Source organism: Emys orbicularis, chromosome 4, assembly GCF_028017835.1.
Source record: "Emys orbicularis isolate rEmyOrb1 chromosome 4, rEmyOrb1.hap1, whole genome shotgun sequence".
In the NCBI taxonomy this organism is placed as follows: Eukaryota; Metazoa; Chordata; order Testudines; family Emydidae; genus Emys; species Emys orbicularis.
Window position 1 is genome coordinate 149568781 of NC_088686.1, and position 19993 is coordinate 149588773.

The 19993-nt window shown below is 46.0% G+C and overlaps 1 protein-coding gene across 1 annotated transcript in view; it reads right to left on the minus strand.

Moving 5' to 3' along the window:
- Positions 1-568: 568 nt before the first annotated feature.
- The window catches only part of SYT6 (synaptotagmin 6), a 44855-nt gene continuing 25430 nt past the window's right edge, over positions 569-19993 (minus strand). Inside the window, exons 3-6 of the mRNA XM_065402841.1 lie at positions 12103-12223; positions 9126-9297; positions 8259-8409; positions 569-1524 (exon numbers count right to left, since the gene is read on the minus strand). Coding sequence (XP_065258913.1) covers positions 1453-1524; positions 8259-8409; positions 9126-9297; positions 12103-12223 — 516 coding nt within the window. The 3' untranslated portion in view covers positions 569-1452. The remainder of the gene's footprint in view (positions 1525-8258; positions 8410-9125; positions 9298-12102; positions 12224-19993) is intronic.

A 19993-nucleotide genomic window follows, 5' to 3' on the forward strand; every position in this document is an offset into this window, starting at 1 on the left:
AATACAAAGTGTACAGTGCTCATTTTATATTACATTACTAATATTCGCCATGTAAAAATGAAACAATAGTATTTTTCAGTTCACCTCCTACAAGTACTGTAGTGTAATCTTTTGTGAAAGTGCAACTTACAAATATAGAAATTTATTTTACATAACTGCTCTCAAAAACAAAACAATGTATAACTTCAGAGCCTACAAGTCCACTCAGTCCTACTTCTTGTTCAGACAATCGCTAAAACAAACAAGCTCGTTGACATTTACAGAAGATATTGTAAATAAGAAGCAGGCAGCATTGTCACCAGAAAATGAGAACAGGCATTCGCATGGCACTGTTGTAGCTAACGTTGCAAGATATTTATGTGCCCGATATGCTACACATTTGTATATCTGTTTGTGTTTCACCACCATTCCAGAGGACATGCTTCCATGCTGAATTTCAGTTGGTATTCTAGTATTGTTTAACAGTACAATTAAAATGGCAATTATTCACAACTTTTTTTTTTTTAAATCTCATGATGAATTGTGATTTTTTTTAAATTGTTTGACAGCCCTAGTTTAAAAGCTTAAAAAAATATTTTTTTTAAACCCACTTGTTTATATGTTTTGTGCTCCCCTGTATTCTCTCACGCTGTACTACTAGGACTATTTATAAAATAAAGATCCAGTGTTCATGCAAGACTTTCACCTGCTCCTATAACCCATTTCCCACCTCACATGAGAACCCTGCTTGTGTCAATACAGTCCTCTTCACTCCACATCAGACAAGTGATGTCACAGAGGAATGAGCAACAGGCGCAGACAAGATCTTAAGTAACTGTTCATGCAAATGGCCCTAGGGAGAATACAGATACAGAAAATGGATCGTTTTCCCTGAGGAATCAACAAATCTTTAATACGCCACAGAAGGAAGTTTGGGGTACACACAGCACAAACTTTGAAAGGCTCATGAACATTTCTACATGAATAAGAAACCTGTAAACATGTGGCTGAATTCAGATTGATCACAATAATAAAGAGCTGGTCACACGAAGTCTAATCAAGGCTTCTATTTATACAGTTCCAATCAGAGGCAGAAAATGCAGCCGCTTGCTTCTCCCCATGCCTCTTCCCTGGGGCATGTCATCGGTGTTCATAGAGGCTGAGAAGGTCTCTGCTACTGGTCCAGCATTTTACAGGTTATTTTACAGACCAACCTTCCAGCTCATGTTTCGTTCCATCTTCTTCCTCTGGCAGCAGACCCATAAAATGAAAGCCACAAACATCATCACCTTGGGAGACATAACAAACCAAGACAAATTTGACCACAGAGCGTTTCTTCTGCCTTTACCTACATTGGAACAACTAGGCCTGGAGCGCCTCGCTGGTGCCACTCAGCAACAAGTTGTTCAGACTGTGTAGGACAAGTGCAAAAGAACTTTGTTTAGTCCCATTCTAGTCCACTGCTTCGGTGGCTCATGGTGTGGGAGGTGGCTTAGGAGATGGACACGAGCCTTGGCTGTCGAAGCTTGCTGCTCGGCCTTGCCACTGGTGGGAGAGAAAAGCAGCATGTTATTCTCTCCATATTCCCTTGTCACAACCATTGTCTTACTTTCCACAGTCTCATCTGCTGCAGAATTGGGTTTAGCTTATGATTGTCTACTTCCATCATTTGGTCATTAACACCTCATTGGTGGCAGCTAGACCTGCCTGACACCACCTATGGGGGGTTGCCAGTGCATTTTATTACTTTTGTAATCCTGAACCCCGGTGCCGAGACTGAGCATCAGAGAAATCGTGTTCATGCACCTTAGCTGGAGAAAAATTGCCCTCTCATTGTTTCCCATTTTAGCATGCAACTTTTTTTTTATATTGAACTACAGCAAAGTTAATTAAATCATTGCAGTAAAGAGAGATGATGAGACTCTACAGGACCCAGTGCCAGAGCCATTTTTCAAATTGAAAATCAGATCAGACTGGGGATGGATGGATAGGTTAGTATGTAGTGAACACTTCATTGTCAGGGACTTCAGACCATAAATTATTAGCAGTTTGTCTTGGAGCTATTAGTGTACTTTAAAACCAATATCACTCGAGCTTTTGAGGTCTTGCCAGTCTCTTTCTCTCTCATTTTATTGAATGCAAATGACAAACGACATGCATCTCCCAAAGACTGCAGGGAACATGGTATTTCACATTGCGCCTGCTACTGGCTCCTGTTGTAGTGCTGTCCACCCCAAACCAATTCTCTCCTCTCCTGAGCCAGCAAAAATCTTTGCATGTAAGTATTAGTGCTCAAAGTGCATGAAGTTCACATAACAGAGAAAATTCACCAGCTGATTTGCACCAAATCACTGCAAATGAATGAATCCAGGCAAAAGTTACACCACTGACTGGCTTTGCCACAGGGTTTCTCTGTTCCAGTCCAAACAAGCAACATGAATGTTACACTGTTTAGGAGGACCAATGCTCTCGACTATCACCCATGCACGTGAATCACCCTGTGCCATGGAAAGCATGCACAAGACAGGACCCTGGGGAATCAACCTGCCCTTAGGCTCTGAGAGGTGCAGTTACTCACTTAAACTCTCAGAATAACTGTGAAAAGTTCCAGAGGAATTGCTCCCCTGACCCAGTGTAAACCTTGCAAGTGGCTGGGTTTACTGCCACAGAGAAACAAATGTAGTTCCATCCCTGGCTGTGGATCTCCTGTCCGCATGATGCCATTGCAGCTTTGGCCCCTGATTGGCTAGTAATTCATTCCTTGCAAAGTGTGTGGGAAAGGCCATGAGAAGTGTGTATGGGTGGAGAATTCGGATTCAGTTTCATTGAACACCCACTTTGCAGAGGTATAAATGGTGATCCGAGGGGCAGAGCCGTGGCCAATCAGGCCTTGCACCCATCGTTTGCTACCCTGGATACACTGTCCCTTCCATGTGCAGGTCTCTCCCGTACTCTGCCACCAGCTCAGGATGGCGGATCAGAGCTATGGAATCCCTTTGTGTAGGATGGCTGGCTCCAAAGCTCCTGTTTAAGACACGCCATCTGAACACACTCGCTGGCCTGCAAGAGTTCTCATTAATTCTTTCCCTGTTTTTCTCTTCAGAAAATAAATGCTTGCTTTGGCCCAGGCCTGTCAGTGAGAAGAATGAGTCAGTCATGGGGAAAGGGCATGGTGGTGGGAACATGATAGTGACCAACCAGAGAGAGAGAAATGCTCAAAAATCCTGCTTCCATGTAAGGGTCATTAACACTAAAAGCTAGAGGGCTGCAAGGGGGACATCAGGGTTGCACAGGCCTGGGATGGCTCCTTGCATGGGGGGGAATTTCTCAGGACTCCCCATGTGCTCTGCAATGGGCACAGTCCATCTGCCCGAGTGGATCGGATGTGCTAACACACAGCTATGCCTGGCTGGATTGTGAGGTCTCCAGTCAGTGCTGAGCAGGTCACAGGGGAAGGTGTGCTGGCCATTGCCCATCTTGGCTCAGCTCTGCCTTTGCAGGGTACACGCAACACTCAGATGAACGTAAAGCTAGCATTATGGCAGCAGCAGCAGACATGCTTTCATGACTTATCTGTACAAATACTCATTCTGGGGAGGCAGGGGCAGAATTGGGGGGTTAAGGGTTGGCATTTACTCCTTCTCCTCAAAGATACCAGACACTTTTCATTTCCAAAGCAACCCACTACACAGCACAGTGGGTATTTAATTAAAAGTCAGCAGAAAGTACTGCGTTAAGAACCAAGAATTGTCTCTCAGACATAGGGTACCTTAAGGTAAAGTCATTCTGCAGTGCCGCTGCCAGGCTGTTCATTACAACCTAAAGCTCCAGAGGAACGCACAACGCAGATGTAATCTCAATGGTAGAATTACCTCCAAAAAAGATGGGCCATCAGAAATTACTCCAGAAATAAGCTCTCGGTAGAGTTTAGGATGTGCCATTGCAGCATTTCTCCTGCTTTTACAATGATAATGTTATCTATTCTTAACAGTGAAGGAAGCTCTAGTGAGACCAGGGTCAAGTGACCTATGCGTCTTGAGAAACTTCAGGATATTTTCCCTTCTCTTAATTAGAGAAGTGAGTCATTCTTTCTGTAACAGCAGCCAGGGAAGTGTCAGTTCTTGGAAGGCCAGATGGACTCAAAGGACTAGAGGAGATTGGCTTTGCATATCTTTAAAGATGAGCAGTTGTCCTTCATTCTGGACTTGATCCTGCTCCCGGTGAAGTTAAATTATTTCTCCAGAAAAAAGTTTGAAAACAAATAAATGCCCAAGTGCTGAATGTCAAAACTGCCTCGTAACATTGGAGACGAGATAGAGCTTTCTTCTTTCCTCCGTAACAGAGACAAATCTCCACTTTTCACGGTTCCCTTTAATGCTCATTAAAATACTCCGATTTTTAAAAATCTCTTCCTGTAAACATGGCACTTAAAGATCCTGACTGATGTCAGGAAGTATTTTGAGGGAGACAGCAAGGCATGAGAAAGGAATTGGAATGGCTGAAGCACACCTAGTACTGCAAGGGGAAACTCATCAGATGCTGAACTGTCCTGGCAGAAATGGATCAGCGTGTTGGTTCTTTAGCCATGTGCTGATGATTGTCAGAAGCGTGTGTTAGGTACCGATTAGTGCAAGGCACTGGAAAGCAGGATTCCTGGGTTCCATGACCAGCTCTGTTGAAGTTGATGTGTGAATGTGGACAAGACCCTTAATTAGTCTGTGCTCATCCAGAGAAAGGGGTATAACACTTCCTTACCCAATAGGGGCCTGTAATTAATTAATGACTTGAAAGTGCTTTGAGATCCTTCGACGAAAGTCACCAGAGACGTGCAAGCTTCTCACTTACTGGCAGCAAAACAAGAGTGAACAGAGCTGTGGCTATTGACAATGGTTCATTGCAGATCATCTCCATGAAAGAGGGAAAGGGAGAGCAAGATCTTGGCTCAAGCAGACCCAGGCCTGATTCACCATTCTACTACTCCAGTGCAATTCCTGCAGGGAGCCATCTGTGTAAGACTGGCGCAATGGCCATACTCTAGTTGAGTAGTCAGGAAATACCAACGGGAAGGCAGGAGGTCCCTGGAAGAGGCCTCCAAGTTTTACACTGCCCTGGAAGAGTTTCACTGAGAAACCATAGAGCAGTGTTGTGTCTGGAACAGACACCAGCAGCTGGAACTGTACAGGGATGGGCAGCAGCAGCCTTGGAGGAGAGGAAACCTGGGGGAGGGACTAATTCATTTCATTAAAGAAAGAGTCCTTCCGCTTCCTAGCAAGGAAAGTCTCTTTTTCTGATTATTTCTTTGAGGTCTGTGCTCTTATTCTAAGTCCAAAGTGTGACAGGAGCACCTTTTAGACAGATTTCTGCCCCCTCCCCCTAAAATAGGCGCTAGTTGAATGCAAATTAGAGCATGTATAACGATTAGCAAGGAATTCTACATTGCCCAGAATAAAGTGACCTCTTCAGTTTGCACGTGTGCAGTCAAATTGGGAAAGGAAGATGAGATGGGCAGGAGCTTTATCTGAGAGGAGGGGAGGAAAGACGTAAAGAACTGAATGGTATAATTAACTTCAAATTCCCCCAGGTTGACACAATTGTCTGTTTTGCAATTCAGATCACTTTAAAAAAAGAATTCAAATTGGTTTCCTTGCTTTTGACTTAAGATCCAGGTCTGAATTTGGAAAGGAACTGTCACATGACAGATTGTTCCATTTCTTTCTAAAGTTGTTGATATTCCTCATCATTAGAGGGAACACACCTGGGGGACGGAGAGAAGAGAATCCAGAACTTGCATATTCTAATGGAAGCTTCCTAATAGTGACATTTCCCTGAATAGCCTGGTCATTACTGTTCCCCACAATAATGCAAAGTAAGCTCACCCAACCCCAGAGGGCAGGAGGGGGAGACAGCAGCTGCTTTATTGTGACAATTTACACTGCCTAGGTGTTTTCACCAAAGGATCTTATGCCGCAGGTGACACGTACCAAGTACACTGCATAGTGACATCTCAAACAAGTGCCTCCGTCTTGAGAAGTGTGACCAGAGATCTGAGTCATCAGCTTTGCTAAGACTGTACATTATGAGAACCGAGTCGATCAGCTCCCTTGTTGGAAAGCTCAGCTGCCCACGCAAGATCTGAAAAGGCACACTTGCTGGCAAGCTCTGGGAACAGGGTACCCGCCAGTTATAGGAGAAACCTTTCATTTGCCACCCACCTCGTTTTCTGTGAATTGACGTATGCGAACATGACAGTGGGTGATGCCCAACACCACACAACAGCCCATTAAGGAGTGGGAGGAGGGGGATGTGCAGGGATGAAGCAGCTAAGGATAACAACTTGCCACCAAAATTCATCAAGGCATTTTCTAGAGTTTAGCATCCTTACCCCTGTGTTTTACACAAGGATCGTGTCCTGACCTCCAGAGACTCCTCGGTAGGAAAGTGATTGGCAGAGCTATTTTTATGCACAGAGGGAGATTAAATCAAAGACACCTTGACCCTAAACTCTCTTACAAGACTATCTATATTTACTGCAATAGACAAACCATTTCCCCAGTAATTGCTGCTTGGGACTCGGGTAGGTTTTTCGTTGTGTTTTTTTCATTTGGTTTTTAGATGCACTTCTGTACAAAAGAGTTGCACACAGGCGAGCTAAAAAATAGACAAATAAAAGGGACCATTTGCTTGCTGACTGTGTGTAGTGGGTTGTGGCAAGAATACAGGACTCAATAATGCTGGGCTTTTGTCCCCCTGATCTGCCCAGCATTAGGGTGAAATGATGCATTTGATTTTTGTTTTCAACATTTGGGTGGCCGAGCAGTGGATTTTGATTTCCATTTTAAGTGGGTTTCATACTGTGCCTGTTTCTTTGAATTTCCCTGTAAATAACTGAATTTTTCCTTGTTTGTTACCAGAAATTTTATAGGAACTGAGCCTTGAAACTGCAACCCGGGTCTTAAATATAATGGAATAAAATCATGCAAACTACCAAATGGAGAAATGATTCTATTCTCCTGCGTCAGACATGACAGCTGGAACCAGGTGCTGTGCGACTGCTACTGAGACTGCAGAGGTTAAGCTTCCTGGCTAATGGATCACTGAATACTGCATATTTATCCTGAAGCTTAGTAGCCACTAAATCCCAGCCCAGCAGACAGGAAGAACTCCTATGTTCCTGCCAGAGGGGCTGTATGACATACTGCAGTTTTAGTCTGAGTGGTAGATCATAGCACAGCTCACCACCCAAAGTCACTGCTATTGTCAACAAATTCCATATCAGAGACGACTCTGGGTATGATTCTAGTCTGACTTGCACCAGTTTTATACTACTGACTTCCGTAAATCAGGAGTGACCTCTTATGGATTCTAAAGCACCTTGGTGATAGGAGACCAGGTTTCAATGGACACACACTAGTTCAGGCCACTGCTGTGATCCATGGGGCCCAGCATCTGGTCTCCAGCAGAGCTCAATCCCTGACACTTCAGAGTACAACAAAATACTCCTTATACCACACCTAGCCATTGGGCAATGCTGCATAGGAGGGGAATGCTGTCCTGGCCCGGTTGGGGATATTATCATCTTTATTGCTTTAGATGGCATAGCTATGAATGGTGGCTTTGTCTATCATCACTAAAGTGCCATTGATGTGTCTGGCACTGTGCAGGTGGGCAACTGCACCTCTGCCCCCAGGGATTTACTGTCCAAATTAGACATATAGCAAAGGAGACCAGGAGGCTGCGTGAGGAAGGGGAGGAAATGGAGAACAACGGAAAGGGAAACCTTGTGGATGGTCAGGAAGTTGTCCAGCCTTTTAAAGTCCAGTCACCATATTGAGTGATACAAAGATGCAGTGAAATGCTCTCTGAAGATGTTTGGAGCAGTTACACTTGCTCTGTTTACTCTTGGAAAGGCTTGAGGATGAGTCAACAAAAATCTTTTAGGGGCACAAATTTAGAGTAGAAACGTGGTGTGCCTGGGCTATTTATTCTGGATCACAGCAGTGTTCCCTTTTCCTGTCTGTTCTCTCTCAGATTAAAAAAAGAAAACCACAAAAACAACCTGATCTGTAAATTCCATCTCTTTCCACTCCTGCTTGCCAGCCCAAGGAACTATTTCAAGCTGGAGCAGAGATGCTAGTTCTCTGGAGTCCACCTCCAGCGAAAAGCTCCACTCAGCCCATCTCAGAAACTCCCCAAGTGAGAGTAGAAGCTTTTTGCAATCCTTGCACCAGCTCAGCCATGCGTGGCACACACAGTCAAAGGAAGTCAGTGACGTCACGCACCTCTTTGAAGGATTTCTTCACCTCCACTAATGGGTGCCAGTGTGCGATCGGTTTGCGAGGGTATGCCAACATCTCGTTCCAGTGGTCTCGGCCCAGTCCCTCGGCATTGATCCCCACACGGCAGCCTCCAATGATCTCATTATGACCAACTCTAAAAGGCAATGGGAAAGTGGTGTAATTATCCTGACTAGAAAGTGCATGTGCACATTGCCTATACAGTCACACTGCCTACGAGTACTGGACATTTCCCATGGACTGCCAAGACAATCTCTTATTGTCTCTTGCAACATGTGTGCTGCTCCCAGCACAATGGGGCCCTGACTGCAGCTGGGCCTCTGGGAGCTACCAAAATATAACTAAGAGTCATGCTGATGGTTTTATCCAAGCACAGGCCTTTTGGGATTCTGTATGTGGGCTGACCTCCAGACTAGGTCAATAGACAGGATCCCAATGGATGTGTGTTCTGATAACTGAGAAGTGAGAATAGGTGCTTGGGGCTCACTAATAAACAGATCCCTCAGACACTGACCGCTCCACTTTGGGGGAAGCGGTTTGCCTTCTAACAGGGGTGATGGCTCAGATGAAATGCACTCAACACTCTGCAGCCACGGGGCATATTGTACTCGTTCAAGGAGAAAATGACTTAAAAGCTAAGGATCAGGTTTACTGTACTCATGTTTCTAGCAACATAATTAACCAGAGCATTAAATATACATGACATTTTGCAATGCAACGTTATGGGACACATGTTGACACAAACCGGTTGTGTAATCCAGGCAGCAATACCAAGGCGATTTGGAATGGAGCAGGAAAACCAGGCCAAATGGGATTTTCCCGTCTTTCTGCTCTCCAGAAACTCCCACCTACCTATCATAATCCATGACCGAGATAAGAAGGCTAACTTGATCCATGTTCTCTGGGGGAATGTCGAAGATTATCGCCTCATTGTAGGTAGGATTAAGAGTGTTTTTCTTAATGGTGGTTTTCTTCTTTTTCAGCCTCCGCCCATCACAGAGCAGAGACACCTTGACATACGGATCTGAGGAAGAGTGGAAGGGAAAAACCTACTACTTATGGAGGATCATTTTGTTCTATAGGAGGTAAATACAATGCATAACACCACCGCTGTGGGATGTTTGTAAGAGGCCATTCCATGCAGCTAATTTATTAAAAAAACTCCACCCTTTTCTTCTACCTGCAAATATTCCAATTCCTGTCCCACAGCACTAGCTCAGGGCTCAGTAACATGAGTGAGCAGCAAACTGAGATTAAACAAGGGAGGTGATGTTTTGCTGCAAAAAGAAAATGTATTTAAATCCATGTTCTATACAATGCCGGAATGGCATGAACAAGAACCCCATTCGAATTTCCCTGGTTATAGCAATAATTATCAGACATTTGCTATGACAGAAATCTACCCACTGTGACCAAGGGGACGAGGGGCCCCAAAAGAACTACTCTCTTCACCAATTCACCCCTGGGAAATGAATGTGTAATAACTCAGCCCACATGGGTCATCAGCGGGGTTTAAAATCAGGATCTTCAGCACCAAAGTAAAGCCTTCTACCCCTTTAACTAAAGGAGTAACTCCATGAAGCTGGTAGAAGTAGTAGACTATTATCCTGTAGTGGACCAACTAATAGAATGGGACCCAACATACATTTTGCCAGTGAGTTACATATGATATGTAGCAGCAATGACTCATTTCTCTGCAACAGTAAGACAGTTCAACTGCCGTCTGTATCAGTTCATAATAACTCTGTCTCTTAAGGAGAATTTTTCAGGTAGCAGAATCTTTCTTTATACTTTTTCCCCCATTAGGTTTCATCCTTGATACATCAGTGTCCAAGTTACCTCAGGAAGGTGCCATGTGCCTACCATAAAATCCTCGCTGTATTTCAAAGTGGAGGGAATGTTCCACAGAACAAGCCTGCCGTGTGCCAGTTTTCACCTTCATCCCACTGCTTTCAATCCCTGTTTACTTTTCGTCATTTTACATTGTCAGCTCTTTGGGGAAACAATCTGGTCTTCCTACGAGTTTGTACAGCTCCTAGCACAATGGAGCTGAACTGAATCTGCAAATGCATCTGACAATACAGCAACCCCAAAACATTTCCTGAAGCAAAACGACAACTTCAGCACTTGTAGAACAGAGTAAAAATGTAACACAGCCACCTTGGAGAGCAAAATATGGAGTGGAACTTAACTTACAGAGATTTTTTGCTGCCATAGCTATGAGTGCCAATATGATGGGGGGGGGGGGGTGAGTGTGAGAGTGAGAGAGAGACACCCAGGTACTCAGCCTACAGTAATTAGATAAAGCAAAATGCCTTTGTATCTTAGCCAAAAATGTCCTATTTCTAGGACCATCCTCTAGGAAAGTTTCCATAACTTGCACATACAAGTTTATTGTCTAAGTGACATGTCTGCATGTTGAGGAAATAACTGGCCATCACATCAGGGGCCTGATAGCAAGAAGCAGCCTTTAAAAGCTCTTTTTCTTGGGGCGAAATGTCAGGGGGAAAAAGAGGAGGTAGGGGAGCTGTACCTCACTTGCTTCACCCGTGGCTGGTTTTGGCAGAGTGCCTCTAAGTGATGAGCACAGCTTGGTTGCTATGTAGACTGCTGGGGAAATCTCAATGCATTTTGAAGTTCCCGTAAACAAACAACATGTTATTGCAGAGCTACTAAGCTGCCTTCCATCTGAAACTGGGATTCTCAGACATGTCACACTGCAGCAAGTTCCATTTGAGCAGATCTGAGTCTGGTCCGAGATCTCTTCAGTTAGCGTTACTGTTTACTAAAAGGTTTGTCAGAAGAATTCAGGTTCTTCCATAGACCTCCAGGTAAGAAACTCGGCTGGCTTTCATGTTAAACACTAGTGTTTGTGCATGGTGAGTTCCCAGGCAAGATTTTGGTTTTTGGAACTATGAATGCACAAAACCTTGCTAGGTGATTAAACTCTCTCACACTGGAGCACTAGGGCAGTGCATGTAGTGGAATTCCCAGTCACACGCCTGGGCTCATCACAGGTCAGATTATTCAGGCAAAACGGCTAGATTCTGGCAGCAAGTGGCTAGCAGAAATTTCCCTTGGTGGAGGGGAACGCCCTTGCTGTCATAAAGCAGTTGGAGCAAGTGCCTGCATCATTCCCCAGGCCCCCAGTGTCTGAGGCTTTGTCTTCACTACCCGCCGATCCGGCGGGTAGCAATCGGTCTATCGGGGATCGACTTACCGCGTCTAGTGAAGACGCGGTAAAATCGATCCCTGATCGCTCTGCCGTCGACTCCGGAAATCCACCTCGGCAGGAGGCGGCAGCGGAGGCGGCGGCAGCGGTCGACTTTCCCGCGTCCTCACCGCTAGGTAAGCCGACCTAAAATACGCAACTTCAGCTACGGTATTCACATAGCTGAAGTTGCGTATCTTAGGTCGGACCCCCGCTGTAGTGTAGACCTAGCCTCAGGAGTGCAGAGAGAAGCTGGAGGGACGTGTCTGAGCTCCAATCCGCCAGTACCACACTGTTGTAACTGGTGATGCAGCATGGCACACCCAGCAGAGAATTAGGAACTGTAACTGCCTCCCCACTTCCCCGGGCGGAGTGGAGCGTGGCTCCGGAGAGGGTCGTGCACCCGTCGCTCTCCTGGGGCTGGCTTTCCAAGTTAGTTTTATTGTTTAAAGCTTTGTGAGTATAGCTCCATATATCTGTATGCACACGAACACCCCACACCCTTTGTCAGGGCACCCCAGCAACAACACAAACTAGCACAGCATCAAAGCCAGCAAGCTGCTGGGTGGGGGAAGTAAAAGGGAATGACACTAACTCTTTGAGCAAATGCACACATACCTGAGTAGCCAGTAATATCCATAGCTTTAAGATTCCTGCATTTAATGACTGTTAAGGTGAGGCGACCTGCAGTTGGCAAATAACAAAGGGAAAACATGATCTCTCCCAGGTCCACGCTTTCCTTGAATAAAAGAGAAGACAGAGCATTAGACGTGTGTAAGATCCAGCCAAGCACCAAGGTCTGTCCTTTGCATTTTCTGACTCTTTTACCCTTCTTTCCTTTTTCACTCTGCAGAACTGCTTCACTTCTCTCTCACCCCAGAAACCCACTTCTGGGGAATGCATTTTGAATGCTAGCGGTACACCTGAATTAGATACCATGGACTAAAAAGCCTCCTGTTTTCCTGAGTTAATATCTGTTGGGGAAGTCAGCACTGTTTAAAAATCCTAATTTTGCAAATATTCTCTGATCAACCGAGGTTTCTTGTGAAAAAGAAACCAGTCAGCTTCCTGCTCAAATTGCAACATATCCCAAGTTTCTCTCTCTCACCAATATGTGAGGGGCAAGGCAGATACCATGATGTCCAACAATGCTTCAGTACACAGGCCTCTTTGGATAGTGGGCAGAGACTTGGGAAGTTGAGCCTTTGCCCAGGATTCAGACTTTCTTCATCTGAACCAGTTTGCCTCCCTCATTCTGTTTTACTAACTGATAAAAAGGGATCAACATTCCCCCCACCCACATACCACCACTATTCAGACCCATACACTGGTTTTATTTTTAGTTTCTCAACAATGAGTCAACTCCTCTTATTGTGGTAAATACCTGCCGGGATGTTGCTTTTCCACAGCCATTTGAACGAGGTTCACTAGACTTCCTCTAGGTGGCAATGGAACCCCTCCCTTTCTTCAGACACATCCTTACACATCTGCCCTGCCAACTAATTAAATCATGTATGGAGTGTAATGAGCCAGAACTCCCACGTTTGGGAGGGGCAGCGGAGGGACAGAGGTAACACTATCAGCTCAGCCGTCACTGTTCTTCATGAATCCTTGCAAATTGGATTGTATCTAAGTCAGCGGCTTCAAAATCCCATTTTAAACAGATACTATATCTTTTCTGACTCCAACCGCTGTACAAAACCCCACACTAAGCACCCGACATCAAGGGGCAGCCATTATACAGCCATTAAAAATCTCAGGCCAGGCCAAGCACAGCTTTAGTTGGCTAAAAAACCGCGTTCTAACTGAGCTGAGATGCTACCTGTGACCCTAGGCCGCAGCCTCAGACCGTATCCGTATTTGTACACTACATTACAGCACCACCTGGAGGGCCCAGCCAAGATTAGGGCCCCATTGTGCTGGGCACTGCCCATACATCTAGTCAGAACGGCACTTTGCCCAAAGCATTTTCAGTCTAAACAAACAAGATGGACACAGAATGGGAGGAGAAACTGAGGCCCCGGAAGATGAAGTGATTTGCCCAAGGTCACCCAGCAGCTCGGTGGCAGAGCTGGGAACAAAACCCAGGTCTTCTGATGCCTCATCCAGTACCCTGACCACACAGATAGGGAGATGCCCGTCACCATGACAGCGACCCTTGACACTGTTGATCCTGGGCAGGACTGCTGCACATTATGCTATTTGTCAATCTCATTAACTGATGTGAAGCTGCACTGCGGACAGCCTGGAAAGCACAGACTGCAGGCCATTACGAACATGCTTCACATACCACACAATTCCCGCACCCTCTGGATCTGACGCAAGGTGATTTTCGTTTGCCTTCCTGATTCGGTTTCACTGGCCTGGGATATCATCTTGCCCTAGTGCTGTATCATTTGGAGAACTTCTTTGGGGTGTCATGTGCAAACTTGCTATTAGCTGGGACATTGTTCCTCACAGAGCCACGGAACTGTCCCCCCGTATCAGTGTGGTGGTGGGTCCCACAGAACACCACTACTCCTCCTTGCTCAGCAAGGTGCCATCAGCTGCACATCACAGCATTACACTTCGCTTGGGTTTGATCTGAATGAGCGTATTAGTCTGCCTAATACACAGTATTTCTACAATGGAGCCCAATTCCCAGCAGAGGGTTTTACCAGAATAGTTCATTCTAATCAACTCTTGCAATCATGCTGCATTATTCATGGCTGCTAGTGGAAAGCCTAGCCATTTGCAGATAGTGCTTCTAAAGGGCCTCAGGGAAGGGCTGCCAACGTGACAATCATTATTCAATCACAGATCTTCCCTGGCTTCTCTTTCGTTTACTGGACTCTGCTCATTCCCTACGTCTAAACACCAAGACACCCAAATCTTGCTACTTGTATGCTCATGAAACAGGATGTGAACAGGTCCACAGGCTACTTCTAGCTAACCCTCACCTGCACAGACACAGCGCTCATTAGTCGCTATAGGTATGGATGGGGTAAATGAGGTTTCTCAGCAAATACAAGGAATGGGGACTAAGAACTGAGCAAAGAGCCTGACAGAGTATTTAGCTTTCCTCCACTTTGCCTTTAAATTCCAACCTAACCTTCCTCTGCAGAGGAAATTGCCAGGCAGTAAATCTGCCAGTCGGCTCACCTTGTCTATCTGCTCTTTTGTAAAGGGGCACCATACGTTTTGGCCTCTTTTTTATCCCAACTAGAGAGGCTTTATGTGATTGGAGAGAAGTCGCTCTGGCAACTCCAGACAGCATGGCAATGTGTATTTCTGAAGAAGATTTGGGGGGAGGGAGAGAGAGAGAGAGATGTCCATATGTTGGGCATGAAGAGGAGCATGCACTTGATCAACAGCCTAATGCTTCTGATTTAATTTCTGACGAGCATCGTGTCTGGAACTTCCAGATTGTAATTAGCTTTTCAAAGGCTCTTGCTCCTTAGTAATGATGATGGGGGAGCTGGCTCAGGATAGAGGCAGAAGGAAGCCTGTTGTCTTGGCTCCTTTCAGGAGCAGCACTGACTTGTTGGTAGAGTTGAAAAGAGCTCAGTTATCTTGGGAGGAGCAGTATAGAACTGGCAGAATGGCAACATCTCCCCTCTAGTGGCTGGGCCACTAGAGGGCAACAGTTTACTACTGCTACCACTTAAACACGCCTTATAGGGGTAGACTCCAGGAGCTCAATCTATTTAGCTTAACAAAGAGGAGGTTAATGGCTGCCTTGATTATGGTCTATAAGTATCTACATGGGGAACAAATATTTAATAATGGGCTCTTCAATCTTGCAGACAGATTCAGACTGGAAGTAAGGCGTGTGTTTCCCACAGTGCGGGCAATTACCCATGGAACAATTTACCAAGGGTTGTGGTGGATTCTCCATCACAGGCAGTTTTAAAATCCAGAGTGGGTGTGTTTTTCTGAGAGCTCTGCTCTCAGAAGGATTGTGGGGCAGGTCTCTGGCCTATGCGATACAGGGGGGTCAGCCAGATGGTCAATGGTCCATGCTGGCCTTGGACTCTGAATGGAGCTGCTTCTCTATCTGGTGCAGCTCTGAAGTTCCTGGTTTCCAGCCCTGCTGACAATCCATGCCAGGGGAGGAAGGCAATATGATACAAAGAGGATTTCGGTGGCTGAAAAACAGAGTTGCAACAATGACATGTGTTGGGTCCTATAGAGAATCAGAGACATCTCTGGATCCACTACATCCTTATTGTACAGTAATGCGTGAAACTGGAGCATATTAAATAACTCACAACTGAGGAGATGCTTTGCAAATTAAGAGACCCAGGGAGCTGATGCAGACCTCCAAACATTGTTCTTTCCAGCCCGGCTTGCTCTGCCAAAAGTATGCCTTCTTTCCTTAGCATTGCTGGGTTTGCTGATAGGCTACCTGCCCCTATGTATCAAGCTAAGCATCAGCAGTGGGGAAGCTGGCTACAAACAGAGCTACTGGAATGTGTTTGTCAGACACTCAGACTCATTTGTAACCCCACCTAACCAATGCTTCTTTCGAGAAGAGACTTGAGCTAGATAAGGCAGAAGAACATGTACCAGAGCCATTGCCTCCTATGACACCAGTATCCCCAAGACTCGGAGCCTGGCATTCAGAGGAGACAGAGGCTGCAAGTCTGCATCCAAACCATAAAACAATATAGTATAAGTAAATCACCAAATCTGCAGAGGCTAGTTTAAAAGCGGGTGTGGACCCAACAGCCAGCCTCACATATTGGTAGTTCCTAGATGTAATTGAGACAGCGAGCACAACTGCTTCCCCATTAGTACAATGGGGACCCATCTCCCAGGGATACTGTGAGGCTTAATAAAGTTATCGTCTGCAAAGTGCTGGGAAACCATGGTGTGAGGGGTGCGCTATAAAGGAAATCGCTGTTCTGAGTGTTTCCATTGGCTTTTGGGATGCTGCTCTGGGCCAATGAACCTGGAAAGCTTTTCCTCAGGCTCACCTTCCCCTAGACTGTGAGCTCCTTGAAGCAGGGACCATGTCTGGAGTGTTTGGAAAGTGTCTAGCACCTAGGAGGTACATCCCTGAGTAATAAAGCAAGGCCCCAAATAGCTGGCATATCCCCAAGGTACAGACTGACAAGAGTCTCCAAGTATTGATTATGCCAAACTTTGAAGTTTGGCTTCCAGAACCTGTGTCTATTCCTCTTCCTTTGGATGGATGCATCCTAAGACTTCACTAACTTAAAATCCTCTTGTCCCTAAAGACCACATACAAGGGAAAGCCATGGCCTGAGTTTTTCCTCTTCTGAATGCAGGCAGCAGGAAAGAGACGTGAATGTCCATTGTTTCTAAAAATCACTGATTGATATTTGTTCGAGTGATGGAGAAACTTGTGTGTCTGAATACAAGCAGCAGCCAGCTGGAGACCACGACTCAAATTCTTGGTGTGGACAGGGAAGCTCCGATGGGAATGCCAGCTCCAGCTGTGCCAATGCAGAACTGGGGGTTGTTCTGAAGTGTAGTGATCCCATTTAATGGGTGTCTCCCCGCTGAGAGGCTCCAAGCCCACCTGGACTAGCAGGGTGCAGAGGGAACTCTGCACAAATACCTCTGAGTTTCCAAAATATGGTGGGATGCTGCACACTTTGGGGTGGTTGCTCTCTTCTCGGGGTTGCTGTGTTTGTGGCGTCCCTCCACTGTATATATCTGAGCTGAAGAAATTTGTTTTTCACTCTGAAGAGCAGTGGTATGGTATGAGAGAACAGCAAGTGTGGGCATAGAGGTGTCTTATGTGAGACTATAATAAACTGACTTTGATGCCCAAGACAGGGCTATGACTCCTCCAGACACAAAGGGAGTGACCAGACCCAGCCGAAGTGATGCTTTCACCTCAGTTTGATGGAGCTGAAGCAGGTAGAGATTTCTGAGATTCTGTGCAGCTTTCCTGTTCCCTTTGAGCACATGCAGGACTAGATTCTGGCACCTTGACTCATACTGTGTAGCCCCTGACTCCACAAGATGCATTATTGATTTTGGGGGTACCTTCAGCCCTGGGTATCATGAGCAGCCCTTAGCTGTGAAGGGAGCACAGGACGCAGGCAAACACCTTTCAGTCCATTCAGGAAAACGTATTACTTTATTTTGAGAATATTTGCCCAACCTTCAACCTCTTATCTGAGCAGTTTGGAGGGGCTTGCTGTGAGACACAGAAAAGTGCATTTGTGGGCAACAGTCACAGGAGGGGATTATTAGGAACAATGCCAAAGCCAAGGGACGTTGACCACTCCATGCTTGGATCCTAAAAACAGTCTATAAATTACTGCAGATGTCCCCTCTCAACAGCACTGCATACTGCACAGCTCACACTACATTCTGTGAGCAACAGGATTTCACCGCTTGATGTGAATGTTTAGGGTTAACGCCTATGGAATTTGAATTTACTGCCTCTGTTACATTGTTTCTTTGCAGTACTTGTGGAAACACCTGATGAAAGACAGGATATTTTCTGGAAGAGACGTGAAGATGGAAGGCCCTTTATTTCTGGCATTTGCTGGCACATGAATTCCTAGTTTACAGGGCTTGCTTCAGAGAACACAAACTGTCCAATATATGGCATCTGTTAAGACCCCCAAAACAGAGGTAGAGGGGTGTGTGTGTGTGTGTGTGTGTGTGTGTGTGTGTGTGTGTGTGTGTGTGAGAGAGAGAGAGAGAGAGAGAGAGAGAGAGAGAGAGAGAGAGAGACTGACTGACTGCAGGCCCAGAAAAGCATGCAAAGGATGAACAGAATGAGAGGAGGGTTTTCCTGAACACCTGGTGGCCTTCCTTGGACGAGTCACTTTGATTTAGCATTTGAGATTGCACCGAACCCCCGATCCTCACAGAGGGCAAAATTCACCCCGTGCCGAGGGCCAGCACCAGGCTTCCGCACTGTTCCTTAGATGGTTAGTCAGCATTTGGCTGTCCCTCAATGCCAGCATACATTTCACCCTGGAGAAAGTGCCCTGCACAACCAGCTTCTCTTCTTCTTGCACAGTTTCTGTAACACCATCTTTCTCCATGTCCTGATTTGGATCTTCATAAGGAAGAGACGAGATTTTCTGCATCTGGCTAGAAGGTAACCTGCAACCTCTCTTTTCAATCATGTAGAATGAGTTGTTAGTAAGATAGCATTTATGCAACCTCACTTGGGTAGCTCACATTAACCAGAGCAACTCACTTTAACTTACCTAATTCAATGTGCTAACAGCAAGTTGCAATTAAAGCTGACTTAATACTGTGCTTTTTCAGACAAAAATCAGACACATTAATGTGCGCTTTCACGTTAAGACCTTTCATATCACTGGAAAAGCTGGCACTGTGGTAAGAGTCTAAATGAGACAAATTGATAGCGTCAGATTGAATTGCAAATTGTGAAAGCATCAGTTTCTTGTTCACTAAGAATTCGGTGCTAGGATGCTGGCCTCGATGGCTCACTGCCCCTATCGATACCTGTTCAATGAGACCTGACACCCTGGGGGGGCTTTGGAAAGAATTATCGGGTCTGATGATCTTATTTCTGAAGAAGCAAAACAAAAGCAAAGAGGAATTATTTCTGTTTCTAGACAGACAGACAGACACACATTCCTTAGGACGCTGAAAATCTTCTCCTTTGTTGCAGAAAGGCCCATCCCTGCCTCTCACTTTCCCTGTAAGAAAAATACGGTTACTTACCATCTCGTAACTGTTGTTCTTCGAGATGTGTTGCTCATGTCCATTCCAATAGGTGTGCGCGCACCACGTGCATGATCGTCGGAAGGTTTTACCCTAGTGGCATAGGCGCCGACTCCGTGGGTGGTCCGGGGCTGGAGCACTCCCAGAGAAAAATTAGTGGGTGCTCTGCACCCACTGGCAGCCAAGTTCCCCTCTCCCCACCTCCTCCCCCCCCAAGCGCGCCGAATCCCCACTCCTCCACCTACCTCCCAGCGCTTCCCCCCAGCCACCGCCAAACAGCTGTTTGGCGGCATGCTGGGAGAGGGGGGAGGAGGTGGGGAAGAGGCAGGGCCAGGGATTTGGGGAAGGGGTTGGAATGGGGGCATGGCTGGGTGAGGTTGTAGCTGCACCTTGTGTTTATAAAAAAACATGTAGGGGGGCTCGGAAGTCAGTGCTCTGAGTTCAGAGATCCTTCTGGCTGAGGTTATGGCCACCAGAAAAAACACCTTCCAGGACAGGTAGGATAGAGGGCAGGTTGCCATAGGCTCAAAGGGGGCCCCCCATAAGTCTAGAGAGAACCAGGTTGAGCTCCCACTGGGGAATGGGCTGCCACACCTGCAGATAAAGCCTATCCAAGCCCTTGAAAAACCGACCAAAAATGGGATGTCCAAAGACCAAACTCACCACCATGCCTGGATGGAAGGCTGAGATGGCAGCCAGGTGCACCTTAGCAGGTCCAGCTAGAGCTGCCTTAGAGAAGATGCTGCTCTGGGGGGCTTGGTTTTTTATTTTAAAAATAAACGCTAACAGGGTGAAGGAGCTTCTTTAATTCCCAAAGGCAGGGAATGCAGAGACAAGAGCC